Below are 23,945 nucleotides of genomic sequence, written 5' to 3' on the forward strand. Positions count from 1 at the left end.
AAAGAAAGACACAGAACAGACATCTTCACTGCTTATTGGTTGGGAAGAGATGGTGGGCGGGACTCTGTGGCTAAGTGGAGCAGCTGATTGGACGGCAGCTTCCTGAAACAAGGAACACACAGAGCGTGGCGGCATCAGCTCTGTATTTAAAATGAGTTGCTGGCTACAAAGAAACTTTCCTCCACCAGGTGAGTGTGGGAAAAGTATAAATTATAAAAGCCACCTCCATGTTTGCTACACAGAATGCTAAGCTAACAAGTCACTTTAGGCAGCTGTTAGCTTCAGGTGGGCTGCAGGTGTTGGGACATTCTGAGAAAAGAGAAGACTTGATGTCAGTAGTTTGGAACATGGACACCATGTTCATTTGTGTAAGAGACACAAGCTATTCTTCCCCCACAGGCTCCATCATCATCCTTTGTGTGTAAATAAATGTACATTAGTCAGACTGCAGGTAGAACCCACTTGAATCCAGCGACTGCCGGCCGTATTATTACTGTAGCACAGAGAAAGAGATTAGCAGCTTCGACACATCTAGACTTCTAGTGTTAGATTGTTACTTATAGACATTTGGTTACATTTAAAGGTGCAATGCGTACTGTAATGCTGCATTCAGGTGCTCCTCGAAAAGTCGTTCTTCTGAATCCGTTGTGTTCAAGTTGTAACGTGGAAACAACATGGATGTATTTTGTTGCTCACAGCGTTTAAACAACACGTTGATATCTGTTAATATTTTGTTTTTATTGTTTGTATTAGTGATTTTGTCCCAGACTTGTTGTCGTACCAACAGTCCCTAAGTGATTATGACTAATACCTGACGTGATGGTTAGTGCCAATAAATAGCTTCTCTAACTAATGTAGGTCGCTCTAATGGACAGGTACTAAATGTTACCACGTGAAACAATATTACACATGACGTCACGATGTTTACTCTTGTTCTGCTTCTGTTTGTAGAACCTGTCCGCGCTGAGCGTGCTGACTTCAATAGATATCTGTGCAACACATTACATGGACGTCTCAGACAGAACGTCAACAGAATAATTCAGTATTTAAATGTGACGCAGGTCCTGCACTTTGAAATATAGATATTAACTTATAAACACTATTTACTGAGATCCAAGTTTTCTCTTTCAAACAGGAAGAAGACGCCACAGATCAGCGACAAAACAGAAAATATCCCAATTATCACTTTAAATTCAAGTCATAACAATTGTTTTTGTTTAAAACTGTGGATTTGTTGCCGCAAAGACGAGAAATAAAGAATATGTTTATTCAGTGAAGGGATATTTCTTGCAGTGGAGCGGGTGGAGTGGGTGAGGGATCAGTGCCCAGCCTGCAGCCAGACATCGTGTTTACTTGGTGTTTTTTGCACAGAGCTCAGGAAGCTGCCAACCTGCTGCTGTTCAGAGGGGTGGGGGGTGGGGGGGCATTGCTTAATCTGCATCTGAGCGTAGGTGTGTGATACGAGGTCTGATGCTGCTGGAGGATCATCAGCGCTGCACAGTTTACCGGAGGGTTCAAGGAGCAGGTGAGTCGTGTTTGTTGGATTTCTTTCAAGACATGAATTTGACATTTTGAATAGTTTTGCATTTTAGACTTGGACAGAAGGTGAACACTGTTTTGCTCTTTATGTCACATTTATGAGTAGACTTAAAGATTTATAAAAACTAATAGTAATGTTGGAATAACTGTACTTTGTATGTTGCACTTGTATTGGTTTGGCTTATTTATAGCTAATAGTTGAATTTGTATTCTATTGTTTCTGTATGTTGCACTTCAAACTGTTTGAAGACAGAGTTCACTTTTACGATTGTGTGTGAAGATATTGTTCTGACCAGATTCTTGCTGTTCAGAGTTGTGTCTTCAGGACTGTTTGCACTTTCTGTCGCTTTGGACAAAAGCGTCAGCTAAATGAACTGTAATGTGATGTGATGTGATGTAATGTAGTATAATGTGATGTAATGTAGTATAATGTAATGTGATGTCTTGCAGAGATTTATTCACTTAACCTTATTCCATCATCATTTAGTAAATTCTAGACATAGAAAATATTAGAGAATTATTTAATTATTATGTGATTTGTCAGGGCTGATCTCGTTATGAGACCAGATCTTTAATGGTTACTTTCAGAACTGTTCTCGATCTTCTGTTATTCGTCTTTACCCACTTAGTGCTTATATCCACATTCCTGATGATTATTCATTTCACATCTCATCGTATACATATTAGACCTGCAGCAATAAGTCGACTAATTGAACAGTCGATTGACAGAAACTGTTTGGATAATGGATTAATCGTTCAAGTAATTTCTTTATGCAAAGATGTCAGAAAGGTTTTTCCAGCCTCTAAAACGTGAGATATTAATATATTAATATGATATTAAAGTGAATATCTTTGGACTTTGAAACAAGACATTTAAAGAACTAAATATTGTGTGAAAGCCCCAATAAGTCAACCCTGTAATATCCTAATGTTTATATCTGTCACCTGCTGGACGGTCAGAACTTCACTATAGTTATATTTCTACATGCGAGTCAAAGTGCTGATGAAGCAGAGCATTTCTTCATCAGGGGTTTTACCTCCAGGGTCGTCTCTATTTCCTGCACTGCTGTGAATATGAAGCGTTTTGCTCTGCAGGCCACCAGGGAGCTCATGGTGCACAGCCTGATGACATCATTGTGTCGAGCCCTGAAAATGCTTTTCACACACACTTTCACAAAACTCAATACCCCTTTATGAAGCCATTTGACCAACGCACAGAGCCTACAGGAGACGGTTTGAGGACAGGAGAACGCGTCTCCCACTCTTTGTGTTTTTGTGCTTCCAGCGGAGCTCCAGCAGGTCATGGCCGGTTTACAGAGAACCACACAGCATCTCTGCTTCCTGCTCTGTGTCTCCACCATCTTACTCCTCATCCTCTTCAGCCAAGGTGGGTCTGCATAATATGTCTTCGCTTCCTATCTCGACTTCATGAATTGTTTTATTATAACAGTAACTTAGTTACAAAGTGCTTCACAAAAAGTCAAGCAAACCAAAGATATTAAAGGGATAGTTGCGATGTTTTGAAGTCGGCTTGTATGAAGCAGTTATCTATAGTCAGTGTATTTCCTGCAGTGGATCAGACAGGAGGACCAGCACAGAGGAGTGTGCTGCTGTGGACGGGGGCAGCAGCTAAACACATTTTAGTCGCCTAAAAGAAAAGCCCACCAAAACAAATTAAGTAATTAAATTAAGTACACTATATTTAGAATATTTTCACTGCTTTACCTTCCCGTGAGACTATAGGCTATACAGTCTATTTTTCTGATGGGGAACTGAAGCCGTTATCTATGCTCTATGGCACCAGACCCCATTGACAAAAACAGTCATTTTACCATTCAGAGCCTGGGACTTGCTGGTCTACAGCTGCCTCCATCAGTTACTTAGTTTGTGTTATTGTGTGACTCTGGTGAATCTGAACTAACAAAACTCACACGATCACATAAGCACACTAACTGATCAAGGCAGCAGTAGACCAGCAACTCCCGTGTTCTGCAACGTAAGATTACTGTTTTTGTCAATGGAGTCTGGTGGCTTGGGCGACAGCATAGATATTACGGCTTCATTTCCCCATCGAAAGAGATGTCTGACGGTAAGATAAAGGGCTGGAAATATTCTAAATGTAGCGTACACTTAAACTGAGCGCCATCTACTGTCGGTAAACACACTGATTATGGATAAGTACTTCATACAAGCACACTTCAAGACATCCAAACTTCCCTTTTAATAGAGAAAGAAATATACAAAGTGATATGACACACAAAAACTTTTAATTCAGAACTGCAAGTTTGGAAAGAAAACGTTTTGTACTCCAAAAAATGTAATTTATAATAAATGAGCAAAACATAAAAAAATCTGTTGCCTTTTAAAAAATGTTTATATGTTTGATTTCCCCACAGTTTTAAGAGACAGACGGCAGGAAGAGAGACACAAACGAGACATCCTGGACTCCACAGGTCCTTTCATCTGTCTTTGCTTTATTACATCAGGCTTCACCTGCTGAAATGTGAAGTCAGAAACACAAACATTCACAGCTGTGGAATACAAGCTTCTAGATTATTAATGTCTGTCGCTCATACATCTCAGTTGTTTAACTTTGAAGCTGCGTACGGATGAAACAATGAATGATTTTAGTTTTTGAAGAACAGTAACAGTGTTTCATGAGAGTGTAAAATACGAAATGTTAAAAAGAATTAAACAAGAAACTAGAATCTTCAAAATCTGTTAATGTCATGAAATAACAGATTATTATTATTTGGATCAACAAACACAGAATGACAGATAACTGACAGGCTCTTTAGAGTTTGGTGAATTTACAATAGAGAACAAATGTCAACAAATGCTGTCAAAACATTCATTTCTGAATTTTATATAGACTCATTTCATTATAAATCTAGCAGCTAACGAACAAACCGAAGGTCCTCGTCAGAGTCAGAAATAATCTCACATCCTCCAGAAGTAGAAAACGTCTGAGACTTCGGGCCCGCCGCCTATCCAACGTGGGAGCAAGAAACATAAACTTTATAGTTGTTGAGCCGCTTGTTTTTCTTTAGAGTTGTTATTTCTCACTTTGTACTTGTTTGGGTCCTTTTTTATATTCATTGTGAGCGTCTGTTTGTGTGTCTTTGTGATCATGTTGAGTCTCTTCTTCGTTGGTACGTGTGTCTTTGTGATCATGTTGAGTCTCTTCTTCGTTGGTACGTGTCTCTTTGTGATCATGTTGAGTCTCTTCTTCGTTGGTACGTGTCTCTTTGTGATCATGTTGAGTCTCTTCTTCGTTGGTACGTGTGTCTTTGTGATCATGTTGAGTCTCTTCTTCGTTGGTACGTGTGTCTTTGTGATCATGTTGAGTCTCTTCTTCGTTGGTACGTGTCTCTTTGTGATCATGTTGAGTCTCTTCTTCGTTGGTACGTGTGTCTTTGTGATCATGTTGAGTCTCTTCTTCGTTGGTACGTGTCTCTTTGTGATCATGTTGAGTCTCTTCTTCGTTGGTACGTGTGTCTTTGTGATCATGTTGAGTCTCTTCTTCGTTGGTACGTGTCTCTTTGTGATCATGTTGAGTCTCTTCTTCGTTGGTACGTGTCTCTTTGTGATCATGTTGAGTCTCTTCTTCGTTGGTACGTGTCTCTTTGTGATCATGTTGAGTCTCTTCTTCGTGGTACGTGTGTCTTTGTGATCATGTTGAGTCTCTTCTTCGTTGGTACGTGTCTCTTTGTGATCATGTTGAGTCTCTTCTTCGTTGGTACGTGTCTCTTTGTGATCATGTTGAGTCTCTTCTTCGTTGGTACGTGTCTCTTTGTGATCATGTTGAGTCTCTTCTTCGTTGGTACGTGTGTCTTTGTGATCATGTTGAGTCTCTTCTTCGTTGGTACGTGTCTCTTTGTGATCATTTTGAGTCTCTTCTTCGTTGGTACGTGTCTCTTTGTGATCATGTTGAGTCTCTTCTTCGTTGGTACGTGTCTCTTTGTGATCATGTTGAGTCTCTTCTTCGTTGGTACGTGTCTCTTTGTGATCATTTTGAGTCTCTTCTTCGTTGGTACGTGTCTCTTTGTGATCATTTTGAGTCTCTTCTTCGTTGGTACGCGTCTCTTTGTGATCATGTTGAGTCTCTTCTTCATTGGTACGTGTCTCTTTGTGATCATGTTGAGTCTCTTCTTCGTTGGTACGTGTCTCTTTGTGATCATTTTGTAGGCGAGGACACTCTTGGACCCGTTCAGTAATCCAAACATGATCTAAATGATCTAAAATAAAAGGCCAGCATCTCTACATGAGAGCAGCCCCGACACTGACCTTGTGTTATTTAAATAATTACCAACCTGGGACTAACTCCTCGGTAATTGTGCTTTTGTTTTGTGGTTTTAGTACATCTTGCACACATACAGCCACATTCTGCTGATGCTGCTAACTCCATAATAGAGATTAAAAGACGAATAAGTTCCCATTGACTTTGCTGTCTGCTTTTATTTCCCAGAAATCCCAGCGGAGCACATCGATCCAGCTGCCATCGACCTCACTCCCCTGGTCAATACTTTAATAAACACAAGCCAATCGGGTACGTTGTCATAATATCATTCATGTGGAGATCAATTCTGCGCTGTAAATCTTTCAGGTATGTCAGGATTAAAGCTACAACATGTGTCTCCAGAGGTCAAACAGCAGGCGGCTTAGCTTGGTGTCACGTCTTCTTCACAGGACACACTCAGAAGTGTCTATCCCTGCAGATACTGTCATGTTCATAGCTTCTGTGGCATCCAGCAGGTTTGTGCTGCTCACAGCAGAAACGTGACGTCTGAAGGATCGACAGTGTCCGAATGAATCTCTATAATCTACAGAACACAAGATTTCCTGACTGTGTTTATAAATCAGTGTCTGAATGTTCCTCTCCTCTGGTGTATCAGGAGTCTCAGAATATAAAACCTACACTGTACAGAGACCCCCACAGTCTCTCCTGCCTTCGTTTATCTATTTGGTATATTTACGAAACATCTTAAACTTTTGGATTTAAGCGTCGAAATGTTGATTTTCCTTCTGTACTGCCTCTAAAATGTTCTCATCATATCTTATCGTTAATAAACACCTATGACGCACAACTACATCGATGAGTTGTACAGTGATTAGCATCAGGGTCTCACAGTTACAGCAACACTGCTGAACATGAGCATGAGATCCACCTCCCTGTCTCCACTCAAGAACATTCTCCATGCAAACGTCAACGTAGAGATTGTGAAGCTTTAAGAACGTCTTCTTCAGACGAGAGGAAACACGAGAACATCAGAGTGTGTGTTTCTAACTGTGTGTGTAGATTTAAACTCTCAACAGTTACATTACATCATGCCTCATGTACATATTTAAACATGAACACTTGTACTATAGAAAGTGTTAATGTGAGTAATGAAGTGGGGAAGTTCTGTAGCTCCACGGTGATCGTTTAAATAGTTTAAATGTGCAGATGCTTCAGTGAAGGCCAGAAGGTGACATGTTGCTCCTCTCGTCCTCAGGCTCCCGGCAGCTCTTCTCCCTCCTCAGCGTGACGTCCTACAGCTCTCTGGCTCTGCATAAACTCACCCTGCTGGTCTACAACAGTAAATATTAACATCTTCTTCCACCTTTTGCAGCTGCTCACGAGAGATGAAAGCGTTGTCGGCATTACTGGGTCCAATTCTGTTTTACATCTAACTTTGTAAACAGTGCCCTCTGGTGGATCGGACATGACCTGCCACTGTGTCTCACTGATCCTCACACGCTGTATTAAAGGATTCATTATGGGATTAACGTCATGTAGATGAAGAGCTGCAACATTTAATCATTTTCTAAATGCTCGCTTTGTGTTATTTGTGAAGTAAGATTAAGGAATCACAGGCTTCTGACATATGTATTTATATACCTATATCAATATATCAGACATTTGAGGAGGGGCTGTGCAAGTCTTTGGAGGTTTGAATAAGAATTCACTCTGTTCAGTTGTGTCTGTGAGTGTAAAGTGTTAAAGGTCCATCACTGCCTCTAAACTCTTAAAAGTGTACATTTATAAATTCAAACTGTTTATTTTGCATCAGTTTCCAACATAAGAAGTTTAGAAAGCAACAAGTTCAGGAGAAGATTCTGCTACTGTGTCACAAACGAGACCAACGACCTGACGGGTGAGCAGAAGCGTCTCATGTGAACTTTAACTATTTATTTAGTAAATGTTAAAAACGTCTCTCACTGGATGATTCTCCCGTCAGACTTCACGGCCATACTGCTGGACGTGATGGGAAACTCCACAAGTTATTTACACGAGCTCTTTAAATCTGCCTCCATATTATCAGGTGGGTGGATGTGAACAGGTGTCAGAGGTGTACGTCCTGTGTGTCTTCATGGTGTGATAAACTACAGTGTGCTTCCTGTCTGTGTCTCAGTAAGCCAGCGGAACAACTCTGAATGTATTTACATCTGTGTGATGGCAGGTAAGATGGGTAAGTGCAGCTCCACGAGGTCTTCTGTGTGTTCAGTGTGCAGCAGCAGTTCTCATGCATGTGACTCATGTGGTCGTGTGGAGATCGCAGACATTACATAACATGCAACATAAACTGACAGACAAAATGAATAATGCATGTTGTACATTTAAAGCATCTGTGATTTTAGTTCATAATAAAATAGTTATTTTATATATTGTGCTTTTTAAATGTTGCAGGATTTTTGATACAGTTTTACTTGATTATAATTTTATTATATTTTAATATCTTAAGTAACAAAACAGATAAATACATTAATGTTGTGGGACTACAATTTAAAGATGTCATTCTCATTGTGTGTTGAGGATCTCAGAAGTCCTGGAGCGGTTTAATGCAGCTGTCGTGTGTGTGTTCTGTGCAGGCAGAGCGGTGCCGGAGCTGTGGGAGGTCGGCTCCATCACGCCGCTCTTCAACCAGACCATCGTCGAGGGGCCGCACAGAAGTTTGTTCACAGTTCTGATAACGTGCAGCGCAGCCAGCAGGGGGCAGCATCCACTCAGGATAACGCCTGAGTTTATACGCACACATGTCTTCTGTCACAGTTATGGAGGTTACACCTGAACCGAGCCAGAAAATACAACAATACTGCAAAGCTGTTTAAATGACACGCAACACTACACAGTGTACCTGAGATATTCCTTTCAAACCACCACAACTTGACTTGTTGGAAGCCTGTTGGTGTGTTTGTGTCTCTGGTTTCAAAGGGTGATGGGTGAATTATTAGACGATGAAAAAGACCTCAACACCTCTGCTACATGAGCAAGACACACGGACTTATAGATGTTTTGTTTTGAGTCTCTTTGTTTTCATTTTGTGTGTCTCTGTAGTTGTTTTGTGTGTCTTTGTAGTTGTTTTGTGTGTCTTTGTGGTTGTTTTGTGTGTCTTTGTAGTTGTTTTGTGTGTCTTTGTGGTTGTTTTGTGTGTCTTTGTTTTCATTTTGTGTGTCTCTGTAGTTGTTTTGTGTGTCTTTGTAGTTGTTTTGTGTGTCTTTGTGGTTGTTTTGCCACTTTTCATAGTCGCTGTAAGTGTCTTTGCAGCTGTTCTGCATCTCGTTGCTCATTTGTGTCTCTTTGTGGTTGTTTTATGTTGTTGTGCTCATTCTGAGTCTCCTTTGTATTTGCTTTGGTCATTTTCTGTCTCTGTGTGGTTCCATTCCATTTTCGTAGTCGTAGTGGTCTCTTTATGTCTTTTTCCAGCTGTTTTTAATCTCGTTGTAGTTTTTTAGTCTCTTTGTAGTATTCCTTTGTGCCCGATCAGTATTCCATCCATACTCCCTGGGGGAGGTGATGAGTTTCCAGCATCACAAGAAAACATTGGGGGGGTGTGGAGAAAATCCAAAAGTTTAATCAGGTTACTCAAAGTCCCAGTAAATGTATGTTTGTCGGTGAATCCTGAGTTAATAATTGAAAACTGCTGGCTTGGCTTCCTGTTGATTTGAAGCTAGTTGATAAAGCATAAGTATAAATAGCTGCTGCAATCCACTCCTGTTTTCTCCTTCCTTTCCTAGTAGGTAACATCTCCACCTTCAGACTCCCTGCCGGTGAGTAACGCAGTGTCTTTTTAAAAAGATCATTTGAACATCTGTTGACGCTTCAAGAGCCATTTTAATTCTTGTTTCCAATCGTCTATTTAAACTCCAGAATGGCACCAACTGCCCACGAATCTGAGTCACATCTCTCCATCTGTGATCAACTCCATGTTAACCAGCAGAGTCCATTCTACCGCACATGGTGAGTCTCTCCAGGACGCCCGTGTTCACTTTTGGCTCATTTAATTAAAGCTTTGACTCATTCGCTTCAGTCTCATAACTGCAGACTGGGAATTAGTTTCTAATTATTAAACATAACAACTTTTAAAAGTTGTAAACAGCAATAATTAGATTAGTACTACAGGATACAAAATGTTAGAAAACTGTACATAATGTTCTGTTATAGAGATATAGTCACTGTAAACACTATAGACATCAAGTATCATACATTAGGAGAAGTAAAGGTCCCTACTCTTAGATCGAGACAAAACAAAGAGCTTTGCATCTAAAGACAGCATGTTTCCCATGTTTTGAAACCAGGTTTATTTCTTTTTTTTAGATTAAATAAAGGCCTGAAAACATCTAAATCACCTAAAGACTACTCGAAACGTTTATTTAAGACGGACCGAAGGAAATTGAAACCCATAAAGAGAAAAGTAACTGAGAAAATATCAGTAATGTTTGATTTTAGGTGTAAATTATAGTCTCCTCATAATATAAGGAAGTTTTCTGGAAAATGAACAATGTAATCTGTAATCTGAGCCTGTGTAAAAAAACGACACAAATGTGTATGTGGTGAGATTTGAACTTCTACTACAAGCAAATACAATGAATTGGTTCACCATATTTACTACCTGCTTTTTCATTTGCAGCATCCCATATACTTTTAATATCTATTCAATGTGCCTTAAACCTGCATTCTCTGTAACATCCAGCAGGGGGCGACTCCACTGGTTGTAATAAGAAGTCAGATTCTATAGAAGTCTATAAGAAAATGTGAAAAAACTTCTCCTTTCATTTATTACTTCAGTAACATTTTCCTGATAAGTTTATGTCTCAATCTCTTGTTTCAAACCTTCTTCAACACATGATGTTCATTTAGTAATTTATGGAAACATTTAGTGTAAAATAGACGAAAACAGCATCTGCTTTAGGGCGGGGCTACCTGTGATTGACAGGTCACTACCATGGTGTCGTCCGGTTAGGGTGTTGTCTGTGTTTTTTATAGAAATGTAACCCTTTCACAGTGTGTTTTCAATTCATTAAGATTAATTACTACATTTTGGTTGCCTAAAAATGTAATTATTCTGTGCTCGGTTGTACTCCACTCTCTCGTGTCACTTCTGGTTCCAAAACAAAACAAGATGGCGACGGCCAAAATGCCAAACTTGGGTCTTCACAACAATAGTCCACAAAACAATGGGTGACGTCGACTTCATATATACAGTCTACGGTTTCACCTCTAGTTGGTTTAAAAAAAAGATATGATCTTTTATGATCTTTATGATATAGCAGACTTTATGATATTTTCTCCTTATCTGTGTTTGATTCATTAGTTTCACCAACAACGATGACGGATGAAAAAGCTGCAACAACTGCAAAGATCACCAGTGCCCAGCCACAGGCAACAGCTCGACAACCTGCAACCGTCGTGTCACAAAGTCAAACTACACCGGACAGACCGGAGACGACCACAACAGGCACGACCCAAAGATGGACGACACGGAAAGTAACAACACAAGCAGGACGACAGCAACAATTTTACCACCCACCACCCTGCAAGTCACCACTGCGTCTGTTACAACAGCTGCAGCTCCAACCACAGTAGCAGCTCCATCAACCACAGTAGCAGCTCCATCAACCACAGTAGCAGCTCCATCAACCACAGTAGCAGCTCTATCAACCAGAGTAGCAGCTCCATCAACCACAGTAGCAGCTCCATCAACCCCAGTAGCAACTCCATCAACCACAGTAGCAGTTCCATCAACCCCAGTAGCAACTCCATCAACCACAGTAGCAGCTCCATCAACCACAGTAGCAGCTCCATCAACCACAGTAGTAGCTCCATCAACCACCGTAGCAGCTCAATCAACCATAGTAGCAGCTCCATCAACCACAGTAGCAGCTCCATCAACCACAGTAGCAGCTCCATCAACCACCATAGCAGCTCCATCAACTACAGTAACAGCTCCATCAACCAAAGTAGTGGCTCCATCAACCACAGTAACGGCTCCATCAACCACAGTAAAGGCACCATCAACCACAATAGCGGCTCCATCAACCACAGTAGCAGCTTCATCAACTACAGTAGCAGCTCCATCAACCAAAGCAGCGGCTCCATCAACCACAGTAACGGCTCCATCAACCACAGTAACGGCTCCAACAACCACAGTAGCGGCTCCATCAACCACAGTAGCGGCTCCATCAACCACAGTAGCAGCTCCATCAACCACAGTAGCAGCTCCATCAACCACAGTAGCGGCTCCATCAACCACAGTAGCAGCTCCATCAACCACAGTAGCAGCTCCATCAACCAAAGTAGCAGCTCCATCAACCAAAGTAGCAGCTCCATCAACCAAAGTAGCAGCTCCATCAACCACAGTAGCAGCTCCATCAACCACAGTAGCAGCTCCATCAACCAAAGTAGCAGCTCCATCAACCACAGTAGCAGCTCCATCAACCACACTAGCAGCTCCATCAACCACAGTAGCAGCTCCATCAACCACAGTAGCAGCTCCTTCAACCACAGTACCAGCTCCATCAACCACAGTAGCAGCTCCTTCAACCACAGTACCAGCTCCTTCAACCACAGTAGCAGCTCCTTCAACCACAGTAGCAGCTCCTTCAACCACAGTAGCAGCTCCATCAACTATAAGTACAACCCTCCTGGCCACAGCGTCAATCAATCCCACAACCCTTTCACCAGTTATTAGTCTGACCCGGCTAACAAGTACACACCAGCCAAGTACAACAACCCAGCACACGACTTCCACAGTTCATCCCACAAGACTTTCACCTGTTCATCCCACAGCACGACCAACAGTGGCTAGAAGTACTATGGGGCTCCTTAGCAGGAGAACTACAACATCCAGCAAGTCTGTGGGAACAGAAAAACCAGGTAAAGATTTCTCAGTTCAGTGGGTTTCATATGAACAAAATCAATATTTTCATTAGGATTATACAGTACTGGGGAAGTACACTTTCTGTGCTGTGGTGTTGCATATAAAAAGTCAACTGTAAGTATGGGTGTTTGGTAAGGAGCACACATCCAAAAACACAGTAAAGGGGTTTGCTTGACCCTGGGAACTGTTGTTGGTAGCAATAGCTCTTGGTAGTGTCTCCCAAGGCAAAGTTGTCGTAGGGGAGGGAGATGAGAGTGATTCCCTGACCCTATATAAATCAGCCGAAAAGCACCTTGTCCGGAAAAAAGAAAATGGTGGGGGGCCCCTTCTGGAGCCAGAACTGGAAGTGGAGTTCTCCAGCGAGCGTCTGGTGGCCGGGCCTTGACCCATGGACAAACAAACATGGAGCCACTCGCAGTGATAGGCATTGGGGTTTGGTGCAATTTGTGCCGGGCAAAAGCGGGGATCTAGGCATGCTGATGCCTGGCATCGCAGACTGGCTCTTGAGATGTCGAACTTCACCTCACTGGCGGGGAAGGAATGGGAGATGGACGGGAGGTGGAGTGGTATGAACTAGATATAGTTCTTCTCACCTCCTTACACATCACTGGTTCTGTAACCAAACTCCTGCAGAGGGGCTGGACTCTCGCCTTTTCCGGAGTTGCCCAGGGTGAGATGCACCAACACGTCCTATGAGGAGGGGGCAGAGTTTTAAAAATCAGGGGAAAACTTATCCATATCCCTGGCAGAGGGCACTTAAGTACTCAAAAAGCTCCTGGGCGGCAAAGCGCCAGGGGTGGATAAGAATTGCCCTGAGAATCTGAAGGCTCTGGACATTGCTGGGCTTTCTTGGCTGACACACCTTTTCAGTTTTGTGTGGGGGTCGGGGACAGTGCCTGTGGGTGCAGACCGGGGTGGTGGTAAAAAGGGGAACTAGAGGGTGTGCTCCAATTATTGGGGCACCACACTGCTCATCCTCCCCGGGAAAGGTGCTGAAAAGGAAGCTGCGACCAGTGGGGACCTCAGAATTGCGTCTCTGTTTTTTGCAGATGACGTGGCTCTGTTTGCTTCGTCAGACCGTGACCTCCAGCACGCACTCGAGCGGTTTGCAGCCAAGTGTGAAGCTGAGGTGTCTTGTTCTCGGCTGAGGGTTAACTGGAGCATGAGATGGACGGGTGGTTTAGTCTGGCATCAGCAGTGAGATTTGTACCGGACCATTGTGGTGAAGAAGGAGCTGAGCTGGAAGGCAAAGCTCTCGATTTACCAGTCCATCTGTGTTCCGATCATCAAAGGCGTCAACTGAGATGGTTCAGGCATCTAATCAGGGTGCCCACCTGGCCCTGGATAAACTATAAAACTATAGTTTATAGTTTTGTTTTTTTTGGTGTGTTCCAAGAGGATTCGTAATTGTGACTGTTGGAAGGAGATCACATAGAGGCTGTAGTTTCTGTTGAAGTCCGACACCTTATATACCCCCCCTCACATTACTACAAGAGGTCCCTTGTCAGGAAAACATAAAACAGAGGTCCTTTTTAAAAGCTTTGACTTAACAACCTATATTCTGTCAGGACACAGTCACTGGGAAGTGTTCTGTTCTCCAGAGAATATAAAACAAAATGGTGATAAATGACCCGGGGACTCTGAGGATATAAAAATGCCATATGAGAAACATCAAAGCAGGTTTAAGTATTTCTGACAAATAATAAGAGCTGTTTGTGTACAGCCTGTTCTCTGCTCTGCAGGAACAGTTTCACTCTGCCGGCTGTTCTCAGAAAACAACTGTAAACACATCAGATCCATTCAATGTTATTTCTGGACACACCAACGAATACTGATTCAATTTTATCCTGTGTGTGTGTGTGTGTGTGTGTGTGTGTGTGTGTGTGTGTGTGTGTGTGTGTGTGTGTGTGTGTGTGTGTGTGTGTGTGTGTGTGTGTGTGTGTGTGTGTGTAGTGTGTGAGAAACCTCCTTTATGTGAAAGCTTTGATGGTTTTAAGCTGCAAAGGTTAAAAGCAAATTAATGCCAAATATTCAGCGTTTATGTGTCTGATCAGTGAGCTGTCAGGAGGGAGAGAGACGCCTGTGGGGGACACAAACAATACAAGCTTTGTGGTTCACAATCAAAGAGATTCAATTCATTCTTAAATACTGTATTAAACCTATAACATTTTGAAATGTGTTTTTTACCCGAAATCAATTGAGTTAATAAGTCATCTTTTATTCATAATACATAAAAAGATTTGTTATGTAGTTACTTACAGAAAGAAATCTGAATTCACGTATGAAAACATATTTTGGCCACAAAAAGTCCGGATTGTATTTTTGACATAGTTTTTAAGGGTTTGTTCCATTTTTATTGATTTTTTTTATTGGTCCCTGTTTTCAGATGCATCACTTACATGTAACCTTTTATTCATTAATCATTAGATTGTATTGCATTTTAATTCAGTGGCATGGTTGGCTCCTAATTAATACACATCTGAAATCCAATTTAAAACTAAAATAATCTTTAATAACACTTTGCACCTTTTTGCCAAATTAAATGAGCAAAATCACAAAATCATTCAAATGATGTATTTAAAGGGGACATATCATGAACAACTGACATCTTCAGTGCTTGTGCATTTGGGGAATTTGAGTTCCTACCAACCCACATGTGAAATAAGACGACCCCAGTCTTTAGAATACGTCACCTCCATCTCAGTATCTCCACCAACAGCTTGAGAAATAGCTTGCAATTTTCCCTTAAGCCAATCAGAGCAGACTAAGTTTTTTCAGGAGGGGGGTCTTAAAGAGACAGGTGCTAAAACGAAGCGTTTCAGACCGAGGGGGATGCAGGTATGTTCAGACACAGTATGAGAAAAATAATGCGTGTTTTGAACATTAAAACACGTAAACATGTTTTAGTAGAAACCTAAAATACACATATGAACCTGAATATTAGCGTAATATGTCCCCTTTAAGTTCACACATTCACATTTAACAGTCTCTAGTAAATATTGAAGAGACTCTACATTTAATATTTCCCTGCAGAAGCACTAGATGGCACTAACCTCTCACAGTAGGGACAGCTGCTGCTCCCCCACTGACTTCTGCCTAGCAACAAACAGAAGGCCGGAGCATCCTGTGCAATTTGTCACTGAGTCATTAGTGTGCAGTAAAATGAGCGTTTGTGGCCCAGCTGCACGTCTTTGCACTCCATGTGTCGAGTCTGTGGACGTTTCATAGAAGACGGCAATGTGTCACACACACACACACACACACACACACGCATGCGTGCAGACACACACACACACACACACACACACACACACACACACACACACCAGTGATAAGAAGCTTGGGTTCATTGCACCATAAATGGCTGCTCTGTGTCAGCTGTGTGCACACTGCAGATCATCTCATTACAGATTCGCTGCTCTTGTGTTGTAAAATAAATGGAAGTAGCTGCAGGTTTTCAAGGTGACTCGAGGTCATCGTATATACGGGTACTAAAGATAACCGTGATGTTTACAAAATGAAATATTGATAATACACACATGTTTGTACAGTTAATGTTACAGACCCTCTCTCCAGCTCCCTTCACTCTTATATCCAGCGCAAAAAAGAGACAAAACGCACAGAAAGTTAACATTGTCCATTGTGAGGGTTACAAACACTGTGCACTTACTTTCTCCATTATCTTTGGCTGTAATTACCTAAAGTTGGATATGTCATAGCTTTGAAAATAAAAAGAAATTGGGAAGCTATTTTTACGAGTCGGACGCTGGTAATTATAATAATTGCGAGTAAACTAAAGTACAGTTTGACCAAACTGCTAGTGCGGCTCAATCAGACACCAGCAGTTCATGATGCACATGTGAACGTCTGTGCATATTGTTTACTGTATAAACCTTTTCTTCCTGTATCTCTGCAACTCTCCCGCTTACCTCAACTGTTCCTGTCTGTGCTTTAGCTGTAAATTGATGCCTGTGATTGACACAGATCAACTGAAACAACATCACGTGGCCGGTGTGGGGGGGGGGGGGCACTTTAATCTTGTTGTTTCTTCTAGTACATTATAAGATACTCTGATGTAGAGGGCCACCTGTACAGTGCAACCCCAATACTCAATTAATCAATCATCAAGAAAAGAACAAAATATGTACCGGTAATTAAAGTTTCAATGCATTTCCACTCTGCCCTCCCATTGCATGACATGTTTCAAATAAGCTAGCTACCAAGCTAGCACTAGCCGCTAGCCTATGATAAAAAATCTCACAGATATTATTAGTTGGCTTGAAATAACGTGATGTTTGATGTGAATCCAGTGTGTCTTCCTCGCGTTGACGTTGCACCGTCAGTAACGACAGCTGACTGCTTGCCAGAACCCCCCCGCACTCACAACATCTTTCACGGTGTTGTAAACTTGTGTCATACAAACACACCAACTTCAATAACTCTGCATGCATCACATCTCTGCTCAACTGAAGCTCAGGACTTGAAGTGACTTGTTTTAGCTTTAACACGATTTATGAAATGTCAAAACGAGTCTTTGCCTCGCTGTGCGGCAGGACAGAAAGACAGTTTCAAAGCTCTTTGCCATGTTATCATCACATGATGCTTCTCTGCATCATCTCTGCTTCACTGTTTCATCATCTGAAGCTGCAGGAGAACAGCTGAAGAGAACTGATGTGCAGTCGTAGCTTTGGTAAAAAGGCCGTTGAGGTCCCGCTGATGGCAGCTCTGGTGCAGATGTCATATTTGTCTTCATGCCTGGTGAAGTAATGGCGACTGGCTGATTCTGTCTCCAGGCACGCTAAACACGTAGGTTAGCCTTTGAATCTGTTTCCCGTCTTGCCTGGGAAACATGATGGTATTCTTGGTCCAGTTTGTTCTTTGCTAGCTCATGTCGCTCTCTGTCGCTCTTTGTCATGTGTGGGGTTGTTGTGGAAAAGGCTGCGGGCGAGGCCAAGACGAGACATATGCAAGCTGTTTGTGTTTCAGGGGACCATCAGTGGAAAGTATAATCACAGTTTAAATGTGGTCAAATGGCCGGCTTGCTTCCAACGCCTGTGACACCAACAATTTCTGGATATTTGACTTCCTGCACTCAATGATGCCATACGGCCAACAGAATGTGGCGTTTCAGATCCAACATGTTAACATGTTTTGCTTTCTCGTCAGGGACAAACATCGGATGTGTAAATTGAATTTATGTATCACATTGTTTGTGGGGACGCTGTCCTCTGAGCGTCCTCGTGCTGAACTGACATTAATGGATTGTGGAGAGTGAAAGAACTAAAGTGAAGAGCATGAAGAATAGCTTGTTAAATATCCAAACCATCATCAGTGTTTTTGTCTTGATTTGTAAATGTTACTGCTCTGGATATCAGCACAATAAGGATTTCAAATATGTGGAGAAGCATCTAATTAAAATTCACATTTGAATATGTATTTTTATGGTAATTAGGAGCCTGTTTACCTGCGATGCATTAATTATGATTAAAATGCATCGGCACCAGTGACTCCTGTAATGGGAGTTTAAGCACTGAAGCGACATTATGCAAAAGGAATACGAGGAGAGTTTGAAGGATTATTTATTTAGTACATAAAGTCTCCAAATCACCACTGTGGGCTTTCAGAGGTTAATTATGATGTCTTTGTTTCAATACGTTACCTGCAAACCTGCGTGATCCTCTTTTATCTTCGTAACCGGTGCCGAGAGCTTGTGACTGACGTGACCTCTCCCTCTGTGTGTTGAGAGGTTGTCCGTGGAGAAGGCCGGAGCTGACCGACGCCTCGCTCTCTGGCAGCACGACCACTGTCGGCGCTCACAAGCTTCAGCCCTGCGTCCTCGAGCTCTGCAAGTTCTTCTCTCAGTGCCTCTGCAGACCCTTCAGCCACAAGACGCGCATGAAAAGGTTTTCACACTTTCAACACGAAGCATACAAACTGTACAGTACAGGCCAACAACAAGTAAAAAGTGATGAATGCAGAAGCTCAGAAACACATTTACTTCAGAATATAACTGCAGGACGTCAACACAAACATGGACATGCTGCAAACAAAGAACATGTGTCATGTAGATGAAGCTCACATGAGCACTAAAGATGGCTGAATGTCTCCACAGAACCAAAGATACTTCTGTTATCGGATCACTTGGAGGAATATAAACATGTTTTTCTTCAAATGAGGAACTTTCTGGTTGACACACGACTGAGGTCATATTAATCAGGTTCTTCTCCAACTGTAAAACACAGGATATAAATATTTACACACATAACTTAGTGACAATCAGCTGATTGAAGCGTCAGTCTGCTCCAACGTGCGCTGATTTGTTCATTTGGTGACAACAAAACACAGTTAGCTGTAAACAGAAATGCCTGAATAACGTCATAAGTATTCTGAACTATCTGAATGTTTAGTTGCTTTGCTCTATCAGCCGGACAGGTTTGTCTTTTATTCTGTTTTAATTTAAGCTGCCGTTTCGTTCTCTGTCCCGGAGAGTGACTCATATAATAACCGAGACATTTGAATAACTTTCGACTCAAATTCAGCCCAGTTTGAACCTGAACGTCTCTTAACCCACAAATCCAATTACTCATGTTGATCTTTTCATAAAGCTCATTATTAGTGAATCATCTGCAGAACATGTGAAGGATGGTTTTCATGTTTGAACTCCACAGTGTGGATGTGAAGCTGTTTACTGTCACCTTCTCGTCCCACAGATACTGTGACGACAGCCACCGCTGGTATGAACAACACACGTCGGAGGTGTGTCGGCGGGTCAGGAGAGTCTCCTTCTCCAGAAGTAAGTGACAGCAGAGGAAGGTAAAGGATGGAGGGACAGCAGAGGAAGGTAAAGGATGGAGGGACAGTAGAGGAAGGTAAAGGATGGAGGGACAGCAGAGGAAGGTAAAGGATGGAGGGACAGCAGAGGAAGGTAAAGGACGGAGGGACAGTAGAGGAAGGTAAAGGACGGAGGGACAGTAGAGGAAGGTAAAGGATGGAGGGACAGCAGAGGAAGGTAAAGGATGGAGGGACAGCAGAGGAAGGTAAAGGACGGAGGGACAGTAGAGGAAGGTAAAGGACGGAGGGACAGTAGAGGAAGTAAAGGACGGAGGGACAGTAGAGGAAGTAAAGGACGGAGGGACAGTAGAGGAAGGTAAAGGACGGAGGGACAGCAGAGGAAGGTAAAGGACGAAGGGACAGTAGAGGAAGGTAAAGGATGGAGGGACAGTAGAGGAAGGTAAAGGACGGAGGGACAGTAGAGGAAGGTAAAGGATGGAGGGACAGTAGAGGAAGGTAAAGGACGGAGGGACAGTAGAGGAAGGTAAAGGATGGAGGGACAGTAGAGGAAGGTAAAGGATGGAGGGACAGCAGAGGAAGGTAAAGGACGGAGGGACAGCAGAGGAAGGTAAAGGATGGAGGGACAGCAGAGGAAGGTAAAGGATGGAGGGACAGCAGAGGAAGGTAAAGGATGGAGGGACAGTAGAGGAAGGTAAAGGATGGAGGGACAGTAGAGGAAGGTAAAGGATGGAGGGACAGCAGAGGAAGGTAAAGGATGGAGGGACAGCAGCCGAGAAGATGAACGGAGACGCTGCTTTGTTGAGAGCGCAATATAAATATCTACACACTGCATTTATTAAACACTTCACATATGGTGCCAAATGGATTCACATCAGAAACACATCACTTCCTCTTCTCTTCGTGTCCTGACTGAACGATGCTTTAAAAGAATCAAAAGTAACTTGGAGTGATGCCCATTTCTTTTAAGTGGAAGTCATGTTGCTGCTTTTAAGATGCAGTGGGATGACAGAGTTGTGTGTGTTTGTGTGTGTGTGTGTGTGTGTGTGTGTGTGTGTGTGTGTGTGTGTGTGTGTGTGTGTGTGTGTGTGTGTGAGAGAGAAATAATTGGGAGCACACTTCATCCTTCACCTGTCCTGATGGGGACTCAGCATCACATCTTGCAGCAGCAGCTCTGCAGGAAACCTCTGAGCTAATGGGCTCCTGTCTCACAGCTTCTGACACGCCGATCATCCCGAGCTCATTCCAGCGGCGGGCCAAAGAGACGACTCACACGATGTCATATCGGTCCTCCCTCCAGCTCCAATTAGTCCTCCGTGTGTATTTTTAGACTCGGCTTTACAAGGCTTTGATTTGAAATTGATATAAAAGCAGTGAAGCTAAAGCCGCTTGAAAGCAGTCAGAGATCTCGTCCCCGCGCACACACTTTTATTTTGAAGTACACACAGACACTTAAACCGCAGAAGAAGAGAGTTTTAAATGAGGATTGTTTTGTGTCAAATCTCATGAAAGTCAGATTCAACAGGAATTAGATTTACAATAATACAAAAACAGAGAAAACCACAGATCACATCTGAGAACATGGAACAGGGAATGTTTTGTGCTTTTACTTGATTAATGATTTACTGGTTCATCAATTATCACAATTATATATCATGTTAAAAACATCATGTAGATATGACACCTGAGAAAACATGGACATATCTTTTCCTTTTTCCAATTTGATATTTCTATAGTTATTTTTCCTGCAAATTAAGTAATTTTGGCTTCAGTGAAACGCAAACATGTGTGAGGAGTCCTCACACTGGAGGTCATTGTCTCTTCTGTCTTCTAGCAAAGGAACAAAGGTTGTGTGTTTGAATCATCCATGTTTGTAGTCCGTTTAGTCCGAGTGATTCTGCCGGTGCAAACGTCTGCTGCAGGTTCTTATCAAATCTTTAACTTCACTAAAGAATGAGTAAATTCACAGTAACACAAGTTTGGATAACTTTAAAACTTGTAAAAGTATTTGAGAGACGACCGCATCAGAAGAATGTCTCCTGGTTGTGACGCTCCTCTCCTCCCTCCACAGATCTGAAACAGAGATGCCTCACAAAGATGTGCAGTAAACTGTGACCCGAGTGGGAGCGGAGAGAAAACAAAGAGCTGCTTATCATCACAGGAAGTGACTGAAGCTACAAACCCCAGCGGAGGACGCTTCTGCAGCATCTGGACGATCTGGTGACTTTTAAATCTGGATGGAATTGGAAATTGTTCGACCTCAAAGTGTTCTCTCTACACACACGTGTCCCTATAATCTACACAGCGGAGGGATTTAGTTTAGGCCCAGAGGACTAAACGTACTCGACACCAAAACCTGGAATCCTGAAGATGAAACAAAAACTCTGTCGTCCTGGACTATTTATGAAAATCATATTTAAAACCAAGCTTTTTAAATCAACTGATTTAATTTTAATGTTTGGATAACAGTCTGGAATGTGAAAAAAAAATGGTGTCTTTTTTCTAAATAAACCAATTTAGATTGTTCTTGTGTCGGTTTAATACAATCTGGCTAATTTTCCCAGCTGCCCCGGTTGCGTCTCTCAGATTGATCAGATATATATATGTAAACATTAACTTAACAGCTGAAGTTCAAACTCTCACTTTGCACTGAAGGAGAAATGAATGTCTGTGAAAGCTCCCAAAAACGTTAAGCTCACATTCATCACTTATAGATCATTCATATTTATTAATATATATTTAAACCCTAAACATGGCGTGCATGTGCGTCCTTGTGTGCATACTGACTCTACAGGATGCCTTTAGACATCAACAGGAACAAACCAACACCTGTGAGAACTTAGAAAAGGCGGGAAATTATGGTCCCATTTGAGTCGAGTAATTTGTCCTTTCTGCTCTTTGCCGCCAAAGATTTCTGGTAAACAGGATTTAAAGTGTTGCAGGATTCTTTGTGGAGAAACTCAGTTTAAGTTTATTTTATCCACTTCTGTCACACGACATTTGACATAAGCATATGTACCGCCCACCCCCACAGACGCACCTGTCCCACACAATGCTCAACTATCAGTGCTTCACTTCACTTCCCCCCCTGCAGGTAGTCATTGATCAGATAAGACCAGGTCGACCCCCGGGTCACTAATCCGGCCCCCCGCGGGACAAAGACCACTCTGTGGATCCCTCTGTCAGGACCCCACCTCCATTAAAGCTTCAAATACCTGCACAGGAACAAAACCAAGATAAGCTCCTGCTCAGGTGTCACCTGAGAGCCAATAAGACCTGAAGTGACGGAGCTCACCTCCTCAGTGGGACTGAACACGTTTACTCTCTCCTGGCTGCTAATGTCCGTCAGAGCTGTGTGTGATTCCTCACAATGACTTAGCGTTCAACGCTTAGCTTTGTTCGATGAAGAGACCTCAACTTCTGCAGCCACCAAGTACGGTAAGACTTCCCTGACTGCTCATCGCTTTGTGTTTGGAGACTTGTTGTCTTTGTGGGTTTTGTTTCCCCATAATTTCGTGTTATACAGTAAATCAGGGAGTGTGGACATTTTACCCTCTTTGAGCTTCTGTCAGTCTGTTTTCATCAAACAAGCTCTGATAAACTCACCAACTGGATTGGGAAGCGCGCACAACATCCGACCGACGCAGACTGTCAATTGTAGTTTGAACGGAACCGCGTACACATTGTGCTTTACTGCAGCCGAGTGTACGAGCCTAACCCTGCTGGTTTACATCTCTACTCATCATTCAGCCCACCACAGGGCAACATTTGGCGTCCCCTTCCACTTCTCCCCTCCACTATAAGCCAGACAGTGACCTACCATTCTGATAGGCAGATATATCGTATTAGAAGATGGGGAAGAGGGACGGGTCCCTCAATGTGGGTCTTTTTCTCTTTTTTTTTGTACAGTTCAACTTCATCGTTCCTTGAGGAGAACTTTGCTTCAGTAGAGGTCAAACTGTTTAAAGTATCATTGTAATGGTAGCCAGGATGTGCTGCTGAGCTGTGCAGGTTCACTGCAAATTAAGCACATTTATTGCACCATACATCATATAAATCACCCTTTGTTGTCATTTGCTTGCAGTAACGTGCAGAGTTGACCACTTTAGCTTTGAGGTGCCATTAAAGATTAAACAAAGCTTGCATATAAAGGCTGTCTGCGTTAAGGAGACGGCTGACCTCCTCTGCACTGCCTCCAGAAGTCCTGATAACGTCCCTGCTCTTAGAGAAATGTGCTCTGAGCCTGAATAACAGTAATGATACACTTCGTCTGTGCAGAGCGGAGGGAGCCACAGGTGGGCCGAGCTGTTCGAAGCCATTAAAGACACTGAACCAGCGAGCGGAGAAGGTCGTCCGTCTCGTCTGCCGCCGCTGTAATGACGGGGGTAATTTATGGAGCTGGGTGTAGGGGGGATGTCAGGGTAAATTCAGTTCTCTACAACACCATGAAGAAAAATAAATGGTGACATTTCTGGT

The 23,945-nt window shown here is 42.5% G+C and overlaps 1 protein-coding gene across 1 annotated transcript; it reads left to right on the top strand.

The window, feature by feature from the left end:
- The first annotated feature begins 1,441 nt into the window (after window positions 1-1,441).
- hhla1 (HHLA1 neighbor of OC90) lies at window positions 1,442-21,965 on the top strand. The gene is made up of 16 exons (XM_029453751.1): window positions 1,442-1,525; window positions 2,825-2,926; window positions 3,936-3,992; window positions 6,008-6,088; window positions 7,035-7,118; window positions 7,593-7,676; window positions 7,761-7,844; window positions 7,935-7,991; window positions 8,392-8,472; window positions 9,538-9,570; window positions 9,671-9,760; window positions 11,115-11,271; window positions 11,307-12,676; window positions 18,427-18,583; window positions 19,391-19,473; window positions 21,541-21,965. Exons 1-16 carry the CDS (start codon window positions 1,471-1,473, stop codon window positions 21,582-21,584), a joined length of 2,619 nt encoding a protein of 872 aa, XP_029309611.1. The 5' UTR covers window positions 1,442-1,470; the 3' UTR covers window positions 21,585-21,965.
- The last annotated feature ends 1,980 nt before the right edge of the window (window positions 21,966-23,945 follow it).

Source organism: Cottoperca gobio, chromosome 17 (genome assembly GCF_900634415.1).
Source record: "Cottoperca gobio chromosome 17, fCotGob3.1, whole genome shotgun sequence".
NCBI lineage: Eukaryota > Metazoa > Chordata > Actinopteri > Perciformes > Bovichtidae > Cottoperca > Cottoperca gobio.

What these genes read in the sequence shown, in the direction of transcription:
- hhla1 (XM_029453751.1), top strand. Translation starts at nt 1,471, where the DNA reads ATGCTGCTGGAGGATCATCAGCGCTGCACAGTTTACCGGAGGGTTCAA. An exon ending in AGACATCCTGGACTCCACAG is followed by an intron (nt 3,993 to 6,007) that starts GTCCTTTCATCT and finishes TTTATTTCCCAG; the next exon opens with AAATCCCAGCGGAGCACATC. An exon ending in CGTCGAGGGGCCGCACAGAA is followed by an intron (nt 8,473 to 9,537) that starts GTTTGTTCACAG and finishes TTCCTTTCCTAG; the next exon opens with TAGGTAACATCTCCACCTTC.